Genomic DNA, 13,676 nt, shown 5'->3' with positions numbered 1-13,676 from the left:
CCAGGCTGCCATATATTCTGTGTGCTAAGACCCTTACAGACAAAGACTTCCTACTCGTCAGTGTGCATTAGAGCCTCCTAGGAATATGTTCAAATGCAGACTCAGATTCAACATATTAAGACTAGATCTGGAGATTGTCCCGGGAGCTACTGTGGTCCCAGGCAACACTAGGAATTTATATGTATTAACTGGAATACTTGCATTTTAAAGATAATTTTTATACTAATGACAGCCCTACTGGATAGGCATTCTTCACATTTCCCAGAGATGGAAAGTGAGATTCAAAGTAGCAAAGAAACTTGCGTATGGCCCACAGTGTAGGAGACATGGTTCGGAGGAGGACTGGTTCCAAAGCCTAAACCTGGTATTTTCTCTCCATGTAAGTTATTTTCAACTGGGAGTTGGGGTGGGATGTGAAGAGTACTGGATACAGAAATAGTTTTTATGTAATGCATGTAATCATTTGTCTGTAACAAATGACTGAAGACTTCTTGGGTAACAAAGGAAAGAGATGGGTCACACGATAGCACAGACGGGCTGGCCATGCGGCTCAGGAGTAGAGCATGTACAAAGTCTTGGGTGTGATGCGCAGCACCACAAACACTTTTCTTTCTTTTTAACTAATTTTCAAAAACTCACACAAGGGAATTATTGAGATGGCTCAGTAAGCTGAGTACTTGCTATGCAACCATGAAGACCTGAGTTTGATTTTTAGTACTCATGTAAAAAGCCAGGTGTGTTGGAGTGATGAGGACAGGGGGATCCCTGGGGCTTGAGGCCCAGCAAGCCACACACACACACACACACACACACACACACACACACACACACCACAAAAATAGCCATCTGGGAGTAAGTTAATTCTACTGATCCAGACAGTAGATAACACCCAAAAACTTTATAAACATGCAGAGAAGAAAGGGGGCATACAGAAAACTTCTCCCTATAATGTCTGGGGACTGTGGGGATATTCTGGGTCCTCAAAGGTTGAAAGGACTGCAGGGACAGTGTTCCACACTAAACCACTCCTCCCAATTTCTGCCTGGACCTCCCCAATTCTTGTTGGACCATGCAAAGCCAAGGACTTGCCTTGGGCTCCAATTTCACTGCCCCTGTTTCCTGGAGTCCACCTATGACTCAGTCAATCATATTCCCCTCTCTCCAGCTGGTTTCTCAGGAGGCTCTTCCACACACTAGTGTCCCCTGGATCATGTTGAACAGATGCCACCCCTACAGTGATCTTCTACCTGGCACCCCTTGGGAGGCCAGGTGACACAGCCTCTGTGTCAAGAATGTCCTTCCTTAGCCGTTTACTCCTCAGCATTTGCCTTCAAACATACCTTTACTATGTCATCAAGCTTCAGTGTCCCAACCCAAGGACAGCCTTGTGAGGGCTGCATTCATGGGCGAGAACCTCCACGCCAGGCCCACACTCTTCTCTCTTATCCTTCAGGCTTGCAGCAGCACTTTCTGCCCCCACTCCCTCTTTAGCAAGCTCCCACTCATCTCTGTTTCATTTCCAATAGGGTGCTCTCATGGCTCTCTTCCCAACCCTCTGATGACTACTTCTGAAACTTTCCCTTCCAATCTACTGTCAAACCAGTTCTTGGACCCACTTTCTGTGACGGTCCTAACCCCACATCCAGTACACTTTTCGCCACCATATATAAGGGAGATCTGAATCTGCCTTGATCTGGTCACTTCAGTCTCAAGATGCTGACCTATGTAACCTTCCCTTGGCTCAGGGTCTGCTGGATGGACAAACGAGCTATGCCATGAAGCTGCTTAGCTTAGCTCTTCCTTCCCCCGTTTCTTCTTCTGCTTCCCCTACCCCCAAAGTCTCCCTATACAGCTCAGGCTAGCCTCGAACCTCCTGCGTCTGTTTCTATAAAGCTGGGCTTAGCAGCAGGTACACCAAACCTGACTCCATTTCCATCTCCAAATGGCTCATCCTGAAGTGGGGTGGGAGTGCTGTGGTTCCCTCAGTGAAAGCCACGTCCACTAGCCTTCATCACTGCCCTCAGCAATGACAGTATCTACAAGGCTCAAGGGTTTAGAGATGGCCGCTGATCTTGGGCTCCCAGGGCTGGTCACCACAATACAGATACACCAACAACCCACAGGAACCACAGGAACCCTGACAGGGACCCCACACACCAGCCCACAGGCTGTGAAATGCTGGCCTACTCCAGCTTTAAGCAAGGACAAGGGAGAATCATTTCCAAGATATTCTTGGCTCGTGGTCGCTTTTAAGGTCTAGGACGTAACCTATCTGTCTGCAAAGTGCCTCCATGTCATTTAGATTCCATGGCAGCACACATTCAGCAATGAACCTTGAACCCATGAGGCGACTCTGCTCTTTAATGTTCTCATCCAGATTCACCCAAGGCAGAGTAGCATCTGCTATCCGGTCCCTCTATCTCCCAAAACCTTCCCAGTGATGTTTCCACGTTCCAGGTGCTTACAGAGGTGTACAACAGACTGTAGGTAGAACGTCGGAATGTCATGCTTAAACGTGATCATGCCACTTAGTGACTCCATAATCCAGCACAGACACTCAGGGAGCACCTAGAGAAATCAGCATTCAAAGAACAGAATCGCACACTTCCATTGTCTTTGTCTCCTGGAAATCACACTGTCGGCATGTGACAGCATTTGCCACTGGGTCCAAGGCTGCTGCCTCCCAATGTCTACAACTGGTGTGTTATGTGTTGGGGGTGGGGGTGGGGGGTGGGGGTGGGCATAGTACAAGATCTTAAAAAAAGAGAAAAGAGAAAAAAGAAAACGGACTGTGCCAACTCCAGCACCTCGCCTTTTCCAAAAGATAAATTATTTAGGATTTTTTGCCAGTTCGAGTTATTTTTCCCAAAGCAGAATCAAATGGCCTAGCAGCCCTGCCTTAAAGAAACCAATGCAATTAAACCAAACAGCTATGAACTGGTCCTGACAGCTTCCACCAACTTCATTTGATAAAGTGAGATGCAGACACACTCCGACAGACCAGCCCACACTTTATTCACTGCCAGACGCAGCGCCAATATGTAAGTATAGATTCAGCTATAGGGAGAGGAATCAGCTCAGCAGCTCATCACTAAAACCAAATAGCCATATAAAAGCCGCCTAGCCCAACTGCCTCGTAAGGAATATCACCAACAGCTACAGCTCCTATCCAGCAGGCTAATAAGAATAATTATAGCAAGGGCAGGCATTAATCAGCTTGGCAGATACAGGAATTCTGTTAACAAGGCTGAAATAAGTGCCAAGGAATCTCTGAAGACCACAGCACTTCAAAGGCTGTTAAGCTAGAGGGATTCGCGAGTGTTTCTCCTGTGAGCCTTCCTCCTTATCCAGTGCCCTGTGGAGCAGCAAGCTTCATTTCAGTCCCACTCCTCTGCGCAGGCATGAGAACCTGCAAGCGCTACAGACTGTCACATCTGAGCGGTGCATGCTGACACCACTACTCCCTTCTGGATTGCACCTGGGCCCTGCATATCCCAGATCCTATTTTTAATTACAGCTTTGTTTTCTAACCATCATCATCTTTTCTTCATCTAAATTAATCTCAAACAATCCTTAGCATAGACAGGATGGAGTCTGGCCATGATTGAACCTATTATTTCACTATTCTGGGCACTAGGTTCCTCAATAACTGAGCCTTTCCCAAGATTTGGTGACTGACAGAATGGATCCAAGAGCCTAACTCTAAAGTGATAGTTACTGGTGCTCTGTCCCTTTCAAGTTGCAAAGCCCTCACAGAAGCCACTAGAAAAGAACAAGGCTGTGGATAAGGCACAGTAGTAGAGTGTACAGGCCCTGGTTTCATTCTATAGTACCACCAAAAAAGAACTTGGTTTATCTTGTACCATGCATCCTCTATAATTGACAAAGACTACTTGGTGCCCCTCCAAATCCCAAATCCATCCTTCCGTTTTCTACAATAGCCAGCAGATGGCTGCCAGGTTCCTCTGTGTTTTTCAGCTTCCCTTGCAGCTAGTGTGACATAGAACGAAATTGCATCCAGTGGAATATGCACAGAAATGATGTCACTTCCAAGCTTGGCTGATGAAGTATCCATTATAATATCCCATCTGCTTCCCTCCTTTGAAGGGTTTGAAAAGTAAGCATGAAAAATAAAGTGATATTAAAAATTGAGTGCTAAAGGGTCGCCAACCTGGGATCAGAAGAGCTTTGGGGAAACAAGCCCACCCAAGCTTTCCCTCAGAAGCACTCCCTGCCCACTGTAACAGAAAAAAAAAAAAAAAAGTCCTATTGTTTGAACCACTGTTCTAGGAGTGTGTTAAGGGAGTTTAACCTGCTTAGTTAACATAATACTCTTTACAGCAATTGAATTTGAAAATATGGATGTGATGCTTTTGTCACTTAAAAGCTATTTCAGTGGATTTGCATTTTTTTTAAGCTGTAGAGAATATATTAATCACTCTCCACAATCTCTAGGTCTCATGCTGCACACCAGTTAAGGACTTCGCCTCCTCCTGTCATGTTAATCTCACCCAGCAAACTTTTCATGGCTACTTACTTCCCACACAATGAAAAGGACATACCCATTTATAGGTGTTCAGTTGGTCAAACATCCCCTATGTGTTACATGCCCATTATTAAGAGGATAAAAAGAGAGCAAGACCAATGGGGTCCCTGTCCCTGGGGGTTAATCAGGTGGAGATGTAAGACTCAGGGACAATGACATTCAGTGTCATGAACAGGAGCCATGACATAAAACACAAGCTGCCTGGCTATCTACAGGGAGACAACAATTCACAGCTCAGACTGGTCCACATAGCACACAGAGTCTCCGGCACCCCCCTCTCCAACCCAATCATCTCATCCTCCTCCCATCTCATTACATAGAGCTCTGGTGCCATTTCTGAAGGAGCCACACATTTCACTCACCCACACTGTATGCTTTTCCCCAGAGCCCATGATGCTCTTCTATGCTTTCTTTCAAAATTCTAATTATCCCCAAGGCTCAGCTCAAATGTCACCTCTTCAGCAAAAGCAACCCAAACCCAAGTCAAGATGAATCCCCCTCCTCCCTGTTTCTCCCCAGTGCTGAGCTGATGTGAGAAGTTGTATTGTTTTTATCACCTGTCTACATAGCCCAGTCAAACACTCAATGAGGTGCAATACCCTGGTCATTTGCTGGGGACTCCCAGTACTCAACACACTGTGGAAGACAGAGTAGGCATTTAAGAAATGGCACGTGGAATAAAGGGATGAAGAACAAGACACAGGCAAGGAGGAGAGACTGGTTCTGGCCTGATCCTCATGGGTGAGCTTCGTGAGAAAGCTTCAAGGGGGAAGTGAGCTTTAGAGGCAAAGGAAGATACACTGGGAAGAGGCCAACAATAGGAGGGCTAAAAGGCTCAAGAGATTCCATGAATATTAGCAAATGGGTCCTTAGAATGAAATAGTTAAAGCAGAAAGAGTAGAGAACAAACACAAGAGGCATCTCCTAGTAGGAAAAGCACAAAAGCCCAATGCACACAGGTGGGAACCCCAAAATCATCCATCAGAAAAATGGTGACCTTGGAAGGGAGCTGGAGGAAAATGTCAACATAAGAGGTCAGAAGTTATCCTGCCAGGGAACCTCCAGAGAGGGCCTTGGCTAAGACTGGAAAAAGCACAGAGTGTGGATGAGTGGGGTGTGGGGCTCCCTCAGAAGGTGGAGGCAGCTTGAACCTGTACTTGGGAAAAGCTACAAAACAAAGGGCCAGGGTACAGGTGGAGGTTCCAGAACAGAGGATCACCACACAAGTAGCAGTGACAGAGAACAGTGACATCAAGATTCTATCCTGGCAGCAAGACCTGAGGAACAATGACCTCACTTATCAACACACTCCATTTCTGGATTCAGTGCGTCTGTCTGGCGAATGATGGGGCACCGGGAGGCTGCCTCTGGGGTCAGACTGAAGCTGCACCCAGTGGTGCCAAGGGACAGAGTTTGCAGGCAACACATCAATGGTTCAAAGAATTGTTGGTGAGTCTGCACTGGCCAGTGACTCCCAAAATTACTTATGTCTCATCAAGGTTGGATTCAGAAGTACACCACCATGATTTCCCTAAGCTGTGTTTTTTTTCCCCCCCTGTGTTGTTGGTTGTGGTTTTTGTTTGTTTGTTTTTGTTTCAAATGAAGGATGAAATCCAGAGCCTGGCAAAGCTACACACACATGCTGCACTCTTCCGCAGAGCTACAACCCCAACAAACTCAAAGCCATTTTTTTTAAACTTCTACCTCATGCTACCCTCTTAACTGGTTCTTATAAGGACTGCAAACTGACCACCCTAGGGAGAGTCATTCACATAAACCGCAAAGTGAGTAGCAGATGGGAGTGGTGCCCCAGAGCAATCTGTGCAGCCAGAGGCCATGGCCCTGCTTGACCCAGACACATAAGCCAATTAAATGGGATGGACCGTCCCCAGCTATATGCAACAAACACACAATTTACAAGCCCAGCTATGTGCAACAAATACACAACTTACAAAGGCAGGCACCTGGCAGGGTAAAATTAAAAGAACTTGGGTCAGAAACCACAGAGGACCATGGGTTGAGTTCTGCACATGGGCTGTGGCTGAAGAACTGGGGCTGGATGAGTTCTTGGTCGGAGTCACTTCCAGAAAACCCCTCAGAGATAAAGTATCACACTAGCAGCTAAGCTAGAAAGGCTAGTTTGCAGGCAGCCAGGACTCATGGGGGCTGGGACAGTAAAGTCCTAATGCCAGCAGGAAGGGAGTGGTGGAGGGAGGCCTCCACTGGGACCCTCAGGCCACCAGAAGTGCAGTAATTTAGCCTATCTGCAGCTGAGGCCTGGCAGAGATAGTCAACACACAACACGTGCCTTGCAAAAGATTGAGCTCTGTCTTCTGCAGAGGCTTGGAAGGGAACCTAGGGCTGAGTCTGGAATTCCGCTTGTCCTAGATGACTCGGATCACAGGGATTCAAGCATATAACCACACTTGAGGATCTGTCTTTCTGAACCATGGCAGGCGCTAAATAAATACATCTCGTGGCTGGTTAAGATCACCCTGTGTGTATCTACGTGAAGATGGTGTCTGTGTAAGGAGTGAATGGAAAATGGAGAGAGGCGGGGAAAGCCCAGGAAAGATTCCTAGGGTGGGGGGAGGACACTGGGCCAAACTACCGAAAGGCACCAAGGGTTTCCGGAGGGCAAAAGAGAAAGGGGCAGTAACGAGGGAAGTAACAGGTAGAAAAGTTGGGGAAGCACGGTTCCCGGGTCTTTGTGTATGAATCCGAGCGTAGCCAGTTTCGGGAAAAGCTGGAAGGAAACACTAAGGCAGATCTAGCCACAACTAAAATGACGGGGATGGTACGTGAATTGTCACTGTAACGCTATGGGCCACCCAGTGACCTTCGTGAAAGGAAGTTGGATTCTCTTGCTCCCCTAGAAAAGCAACTCAGCGTGGGCTAACGAGGGCAGAGCGATCCGGACCGGCCGCGGCTATGGCGGGGCACAGCATAGGCTCATATTTCCGCCCAGCCGTGCACGCGGGCCGGGGCCGCCCGCACCTTCCGGGGCCGGGAGTTCAAGGTGAGCCCGGTTCCCGGCGGCCAACAGGTAGAGAGCGCTTTCGGGGAACCGGCCACGGGCCACTCCCCCGGCACACGTGAGGACCCGGCTCCGCCAGGCCGGGCGGCTCCGGGTACCCCGCGCGCGGGCCCAGGAGGATGTGCACCGGGCTCCGGGCGGCCGCACACCGTTGCCCACCCGGCCGGCGGCCCCGCACTCCGGAGCCGGGTCTCCTGGGAGCCGCCCGAACAGCCCCGTTGCCCCAGGCCCAATGCTGCAGCCGCGCCCCCACCCCCCGGACCCCGCGCCCCACCGCGCCCCACGCGCACTCACCCAGCGATAGGAGCGCCAGCAGCAGCGGCCTCGGCGCCGGCGCCCCATGCTCGGCCGGCGGGAGCGACTCTCCGCCTCCTCCTCCTTCCCCGCCGCCGCTCCTCCTCCTCCTCCTCCAGCTCCGGCTGCTCCAGAGTCGGCTGCTCCGCCGGGCCGCGCGCCTGCTCCGCTCTCCCTGCCGGCCGAGCAAGCCCAGCGCCGGCGCGGACGTGCGCACCTGGCTCGGCGCGGCCCTCCGCCCCCCCTCCCGCCCTCCGCTGTCGCCGGGCCCCGGAGCCGGCCCCGCCGATCCCAGGGCGCAGCCCCGACCGCCTCCCGAAAGCAAAAGGGAAGAGTCGTGGCGTCCGCCCGCCCGCACCTCCCACCCGGCGCTGTGCCAGCAACAAACACGAACTTTCCCAAGCCCCTCCCCGCTCCAGGTAACGGAGGAGGCGCCGGGGCCACCCGCTTAAAGGGGAGGTGACGCCCGAGCCCACCCAGCCTTCCCCTCGGGTCCCCACCCCTCGAGAAACTTTCCTCCGACCTTTAAAAGTTGGCCTGGAATAAGTGTCTGGAAACCTCATCGCTTGGGCCCTATCCCGGGACGTCCGGCATTCCTTCGCTGTGGAATCCCCACGAGTGTCTCGCAGCCTGCAACCCACACGTACACCCTCTGGTCCCCAGCTAAGCATTGCCACCTGCCACCTGCTTAGCCCTTGCTAAAAATAATTACTCAGGATTGAAATGGCTTCAAAGGCAATGAATTCTCACCCCATCACGGTCCAGAGACCTGATGTGCCCAGGGAGAGTTGGCCAAGGACTCACTCTCTCAGCCAGCATCGGATCTATCAAGCCTCTGGCCTGACTGTTCACCACCCTGTAGTTGGGTGGGCCTGCCTTCCTCCTGGCCCACCTTCCTCCTCTCCAGGGTCCCTGTGGTACTAATTAGAGCAAATTCCAACAAAGGTACCCATAAGAAAAAAAAAGAAAGAAAAGAAAACCCACACCATCCTATTATTAGCTGTAGTGCTTCAAATGGTATGTCTGCCACGTGAGACTATATTCATTGCTTTAAGTGGACACGGCTGGGTTTCTATTAAAGACTCTTTTTCCTCCCACAATAGAGTTTTGTGCTTTGGATTTGAATACAAAAGGCTCCACAGTGCTGGGGGAAAAAAAATCAGTGTTCCTTGTTTAAAACTTCACAAGGATGATTCAGACACTCAAAAAGGCTCACTGGTATCCAGTGACCCCCCTCGCCTCGGCCTTTCATTAATATATGCAAAACAAATCACAGATGTTCCTGGGGACCTGCCCTCTTTGGTGCAGAACCTCGCTCTTGTTCTGGTTTCCACAAGTGTTTCTCATTTCTGTTAACTGACATGTGACCAGCCAGGTGTGAAGCCTTCCAAAAGAGACTCTTAAAAATTTATTTCCAGCCCAGCAGGGTGGCCTGCCACTGCACTTTGGAGGGAGATGTAGGATCAGTTCAAGGTCATCCTTGGCTTCAAACAGAGCTCAAGACCAGCATAGGCTACATGAGACCCTATTTGGTCAAAAGACCTAAATAAATAAATTCCTGGTGGTTCAACAATGTGAATTACTGTCACACAGTGACAATAGTTAAACAGAGTAAAAAATGGTAACTTTGGTGTTAAGTATATTTTACCCCCATACATTTTGTTTCTTTTAATTTCAGTCTTGCCACCAAGCCTTCAGGGCTCCCCCACTGGCACCCCTACCCGTCGTTCTTTTTCCCTCCCCACCTCAACCATTTCCTAGAATTTCTGAAGGACGTTTCCTTTTCTTTTGTTTCTCTCCATTCTACCAATCCTGAATACAAGCCTAATGTTACGTTATGAAATCTGCAGGAACTACAGAGAGACGTAAGGCCTGGCTCCTCCAGAAGCTCGGATTTCAGCTCATCAATCTTTCTGCTTTCTTACCACCCAGAATGCTTAACGTCTGGGCTGCACATTTTGGTACTTGATCACAGTCAACATACCACACTATGTATACTGCTTTCACTTGTCTAATAATTCGGGGACCTATGAGGCTGGCACACTGTCACTGTGCATCTCTACATTGCTGGAGAGCAGTTCTGTACTCTTTGTTTAAGAAACTAATAAAATCTGGAACTTGGAAAGAGCCCTCCATGTGCAGTCTCTAAGCGAGACCCGGGAACTGTAGCCATGAGTCAGTTCCTGCCCCTGGGGTGTTTATAGTGGGCCCTGTGACTTAGTGAGTGCGACAGCAGGTGCAAAGTTCAGGCATGACACACCCTAGGAGTGGTCAGCCCTGGAGAAACTTCACAGCTGTCACAGAAGGATGACTGTGCAGGGAGTCCTACAGACTAGGTGCAAGGTACATGGAAGGGCTTAACAATAAGTGTACTCGTATGCAATGGGAGGTCCTTCTCTCCTCCTATCCCAGCACACATGCATTATTAAACTAATGTACACTTTATAATCAACAGTAATATCTGTGAACAACTGAACTGGTAGGAATAAATGAGTCTGTCCGGGCAAGGCAAGTGCAAAGGAGACTAAGTGGATGGCTGTCATCTGACTGACTGATTGGCAGCCAGTCAACTGTGTCATGAGAAGCCACTGATGAGCCATTGATGTAGCAGAAAATAAGCACAAATTAATAACACCAGACACTTGATCCTATTACCACCCTTTGCGCTGACTACCAACAGATACAATGTTTCCAACTAAGAAGCAGGGCACCTGCTGCAGAGGCCCACAGTAGTTCCATTCATCTCTGTGGGATCTAATGGTGCTTCGGTTATGATAGACATTAATTTGCCAGAGTGAGTAACTTCCCACACAGGTAAGCCTCTTGCCCCAGCCAGTGGTTCTGTTCGGTTCGTGTACAGGCTTGCCTGAAGCAACAAGACTCATTTCTAGTAATCCTAATTAACCCTCCCCCACCCACAAGGAGGGTGAATCGCAGCTTGGGTTTTACTGTGATACAGTAAGCATCAAGGGCATCAACCACCCTTTATTAGCTCTTGATAATAACTATCTGCCTGCAGCTGTGGCCCTTGAATGTCCTACAAAAGTCCTCACATTCTCCCCTCTCAAACAGGATTTCCTATTGAAATCCAAAACTGTATCATTCGAATTTCAGACTGAAATGTTAAAAGATTCCAAATAGATGAATTTGCTAGTTTTTCTTAAGATTCATCCAGATGTGGTAGGTTTACCCTGTTACTGCCCACAGCCCATGCATGGTATGTATCCAAACTGATCACTATGGCAATGGGTCTTTGGGGGGGTGTTCTATTGCAACATTTTATCCCATTAGTCACTTTGATTCAAAACTTCTGTGTCTGAAGGTAACTTCCCCCATTGAAATTAAGAGATTACTAATCTAAGAGAAATGGAAGGGTTGGAGACATTGCTCAGAGGTAGGACACTTGCCTCTAGGTTCGTTCTCCAGCAATGGAAAGATGGGTGTGGGCAGAAGAAAAGAAAGGAAGGAGGGAGGGAGGGAGAGAGGGAGGGAGGGAAGGAGGGAGGGAAAACTAATTCATAGAATTAGAAAATGGAATTAGAGTTTGAAAGAGAATGATGGAAAAGGGAAGCCCACACTTCCTGAGGAGTGAGAGTTGGTGATTCTATCAACCCTAGGAAGCTGTGGGTGCCCTTCTGACAGACAAGGGAAGCATCTAAGCAGCTAGCTGGAGGCCTGCTCCTGCTCTGTGACTCCTCCTCTCTCAATCCTGCCCATCCCTTTTACACTTTTTGCTGCCCTAAAAGGCCAAGGGGGGAAATGGTGAAAATGTTGTTCTTGGGCAACTTAGAACTAACTGCCTACAAGTCCACATCCATGGAACCAAAAATGTCCCACAAACACCGCCCCCATGTCACCCAACCCTGCAGGACAGTGCGGGATGAGAACATGGAGAGGAGGCCCTGCAGTGAAAGCACTTCGCAAATGTGAGGCCATATTATGAAGTCTCTGTGGCCCTGGCCCTGGGGAGCTCCTCATATACCAATGGGGAAGACAGGGATGGAGGAAGGATGGGAGGGAGGAAAAAAAGGAGGGAGGGGAAGAAGGAGAGGAAGGAGGGAAGGAAAGGAAGGATGAAAGATGGAGGGAGAGAGGAAGGAATAGCTGGTTTGTACCCAAGGCTACCCCTTCTGGCTCACCTCTTACCCTCACCTCCAGCTGAAGCCAGGGAGAGAGCTTTCTCACTTGGCAGAACACCCTTTACCCTGGTTGTGCACATGAGTGTAAGAGGTACAGCCTGGGAAGAACAGGGCATTCTCTTCTTTTTCCTTCACCGCTTCCCATTGACCCTCCTGATCTATACTCAGGGGCGTGAGTGGAACCTCAGCCCCAAGTGTAGTCGGAGTTTTCTTTGGACCACCAGTTCCCAAATAGTGACATGAAGATTTCTTATTAATTATAAAAGCTCAACCTATAGCTTAGGCTTGTTCCTAACTAGCTCTTCTAACTTCATTTAACCCATTTATATTAGTCTACACTCTATCATGTGACTTTGCCTCTCTTCCATCTTGTACCTCCTGTTTCTTCTCCTCGTCTCCTAGCACCTCCTGCACACCTAGATTCCTCCTCCTCTTCCTTTCTCTCCCTGGAAACCCTGCCTAGTTATTAACCTTTCGGCTTTTTATTACACCAATCACAACATTGCACCTTCACACAGTGTACAAAGATCCCACAACACCCAAACACTAAGTCTTTATGATGATATTTACAAACTTGGCTGTAGGGCCCTTGGAGCTACCCTGTATGGTGGCAGCCCTCCTTCTCTAAAACACATTCATCCTAAGTGCCTTCCTGAGAAGGGATCCATTAAGCAGTTTGCTGCATTAGAAGGAGGAGCCATAGACCAAGGATGTCTTTTCCTTAAAATGGGCAGTTCATCCGAGCTCAGTTTACTCTAAAAGTTCAGCCTTTGCTCTTAATTGTTCATTCTTTTACCTAACAAAAGCAAGGCCTGGGCTGCATGCACCCTGAAGCTTTAGTTGCAGAGACAGATGTTCATCTGTTCATGCCACTGTTTTGCTAAGAAAATGTAGGCTCGCTCTTCTTGCCACCTACCTGCTGTCTACTGATGATAACCCATCAATCGCTGTTGGAAACTCAAGCCACGTTTTCAGTATGCATCTCTGAAAAGGAAAAAAATGTATTATTTTAATTATGTGTATGAAGTTGGGGGGACAAGAGGTATGCCCATGTGAGTTCAAATGCCCATAGGAGGTGTCAAATCCCCTTGAGCTGGAGTTCCAGGCAATTGTGAACTGACTGGCAGGAGCTGGGAATGGAACTCAGATCCTATGCAAGAGCAGTAATCACTCTTAGCCACTGAATCATTTCTCTCTATTCCTCTTTTTTAAAGAATATAATTTATGACTAGCGTGTGTGTGTGTGTGTGTGTGTGTGTGTGTGTGTGTGTGTGTGTGTGTGTGTATGCACAAGTGTGCAGATGGAACATGCTGTACATGGAAGCCAGAGGACAACTTGTAGGAGCAGTCTGGTCCTCTACTTCCATCATATGGCTTCCAGGGATGGTACTCCGGTTGTCAAGCTTGGGGGCAAGAGCCTCTACCCTCTGAGCCATCTCCATGGCCATCATCTCCATAGTTTTGACTACTTTGTAACTAACTCATCATCCCCTCAAGGTGAGCAAGCCCTTGCCTTGCAGGATACATTTTGCTCCTTTGCTTTGGAGGGTCTACAGGGATGGGTATTTTTCAGTTAATTCATGGGCACTTAGGCAATGACTTCTTGTCCCCAAAGTGGCTACATCCATGCCTTATTACACAGAACTCATGAGGTCTAAGG

General features: G+C 48.7%; 1 protein-coding gene across 1 annotated transcript in view; it reads right to left on the bottom strand.

Annotated features, from left to right (window-relative positions):
* Positions 1-13,473, bottom strand: part of Ptgfrn (prostaglandin F2 receptor inhibitor) — a 73,731-nt gene extending 60,258 nt beyond the window's left edge. The window contains exons 1-2 of the mRNA XM_027393526.1: positions 13,407-13,473; positions 7,878-8,324 (exon numbers count right to left, since the gene is read on the bottom strand). Coding sequence (XP_027249327.1) covers positions 7,878-8,324; positions 13,407-13,473 — 514 coding nt within the window. The remainder of the gene's footprint in view (positions 1-7,877; positions 8,325-13,406) is intronic.
* Between the last annotated feature and the right edge of the window lie 203 nt (positions 13,474-13,676).

This window comes from Cricetulus griseus (genome assembly GCF_003668045.3).
Source record: "Cricetulus griseus strain 17A/GY chromosome 1 unlocalized genomic scaffold, alternate assembly CriGri-PICRH-1.0 chr1_0, whole genome shotgun sequence".
NCBI classification, from domain to species: domain Eukaryota; kingdom Metazoa; phylum Chordata; class Mammalia; order Rodentia; family Cricetidae; genus Cricetulus; species Cricetulus griseus.
The sequence above is the reverse complement of the archived record's forward strand: the minus strand, read 5'-3'. Positions and strand labels throughout refer to the sequence as shown.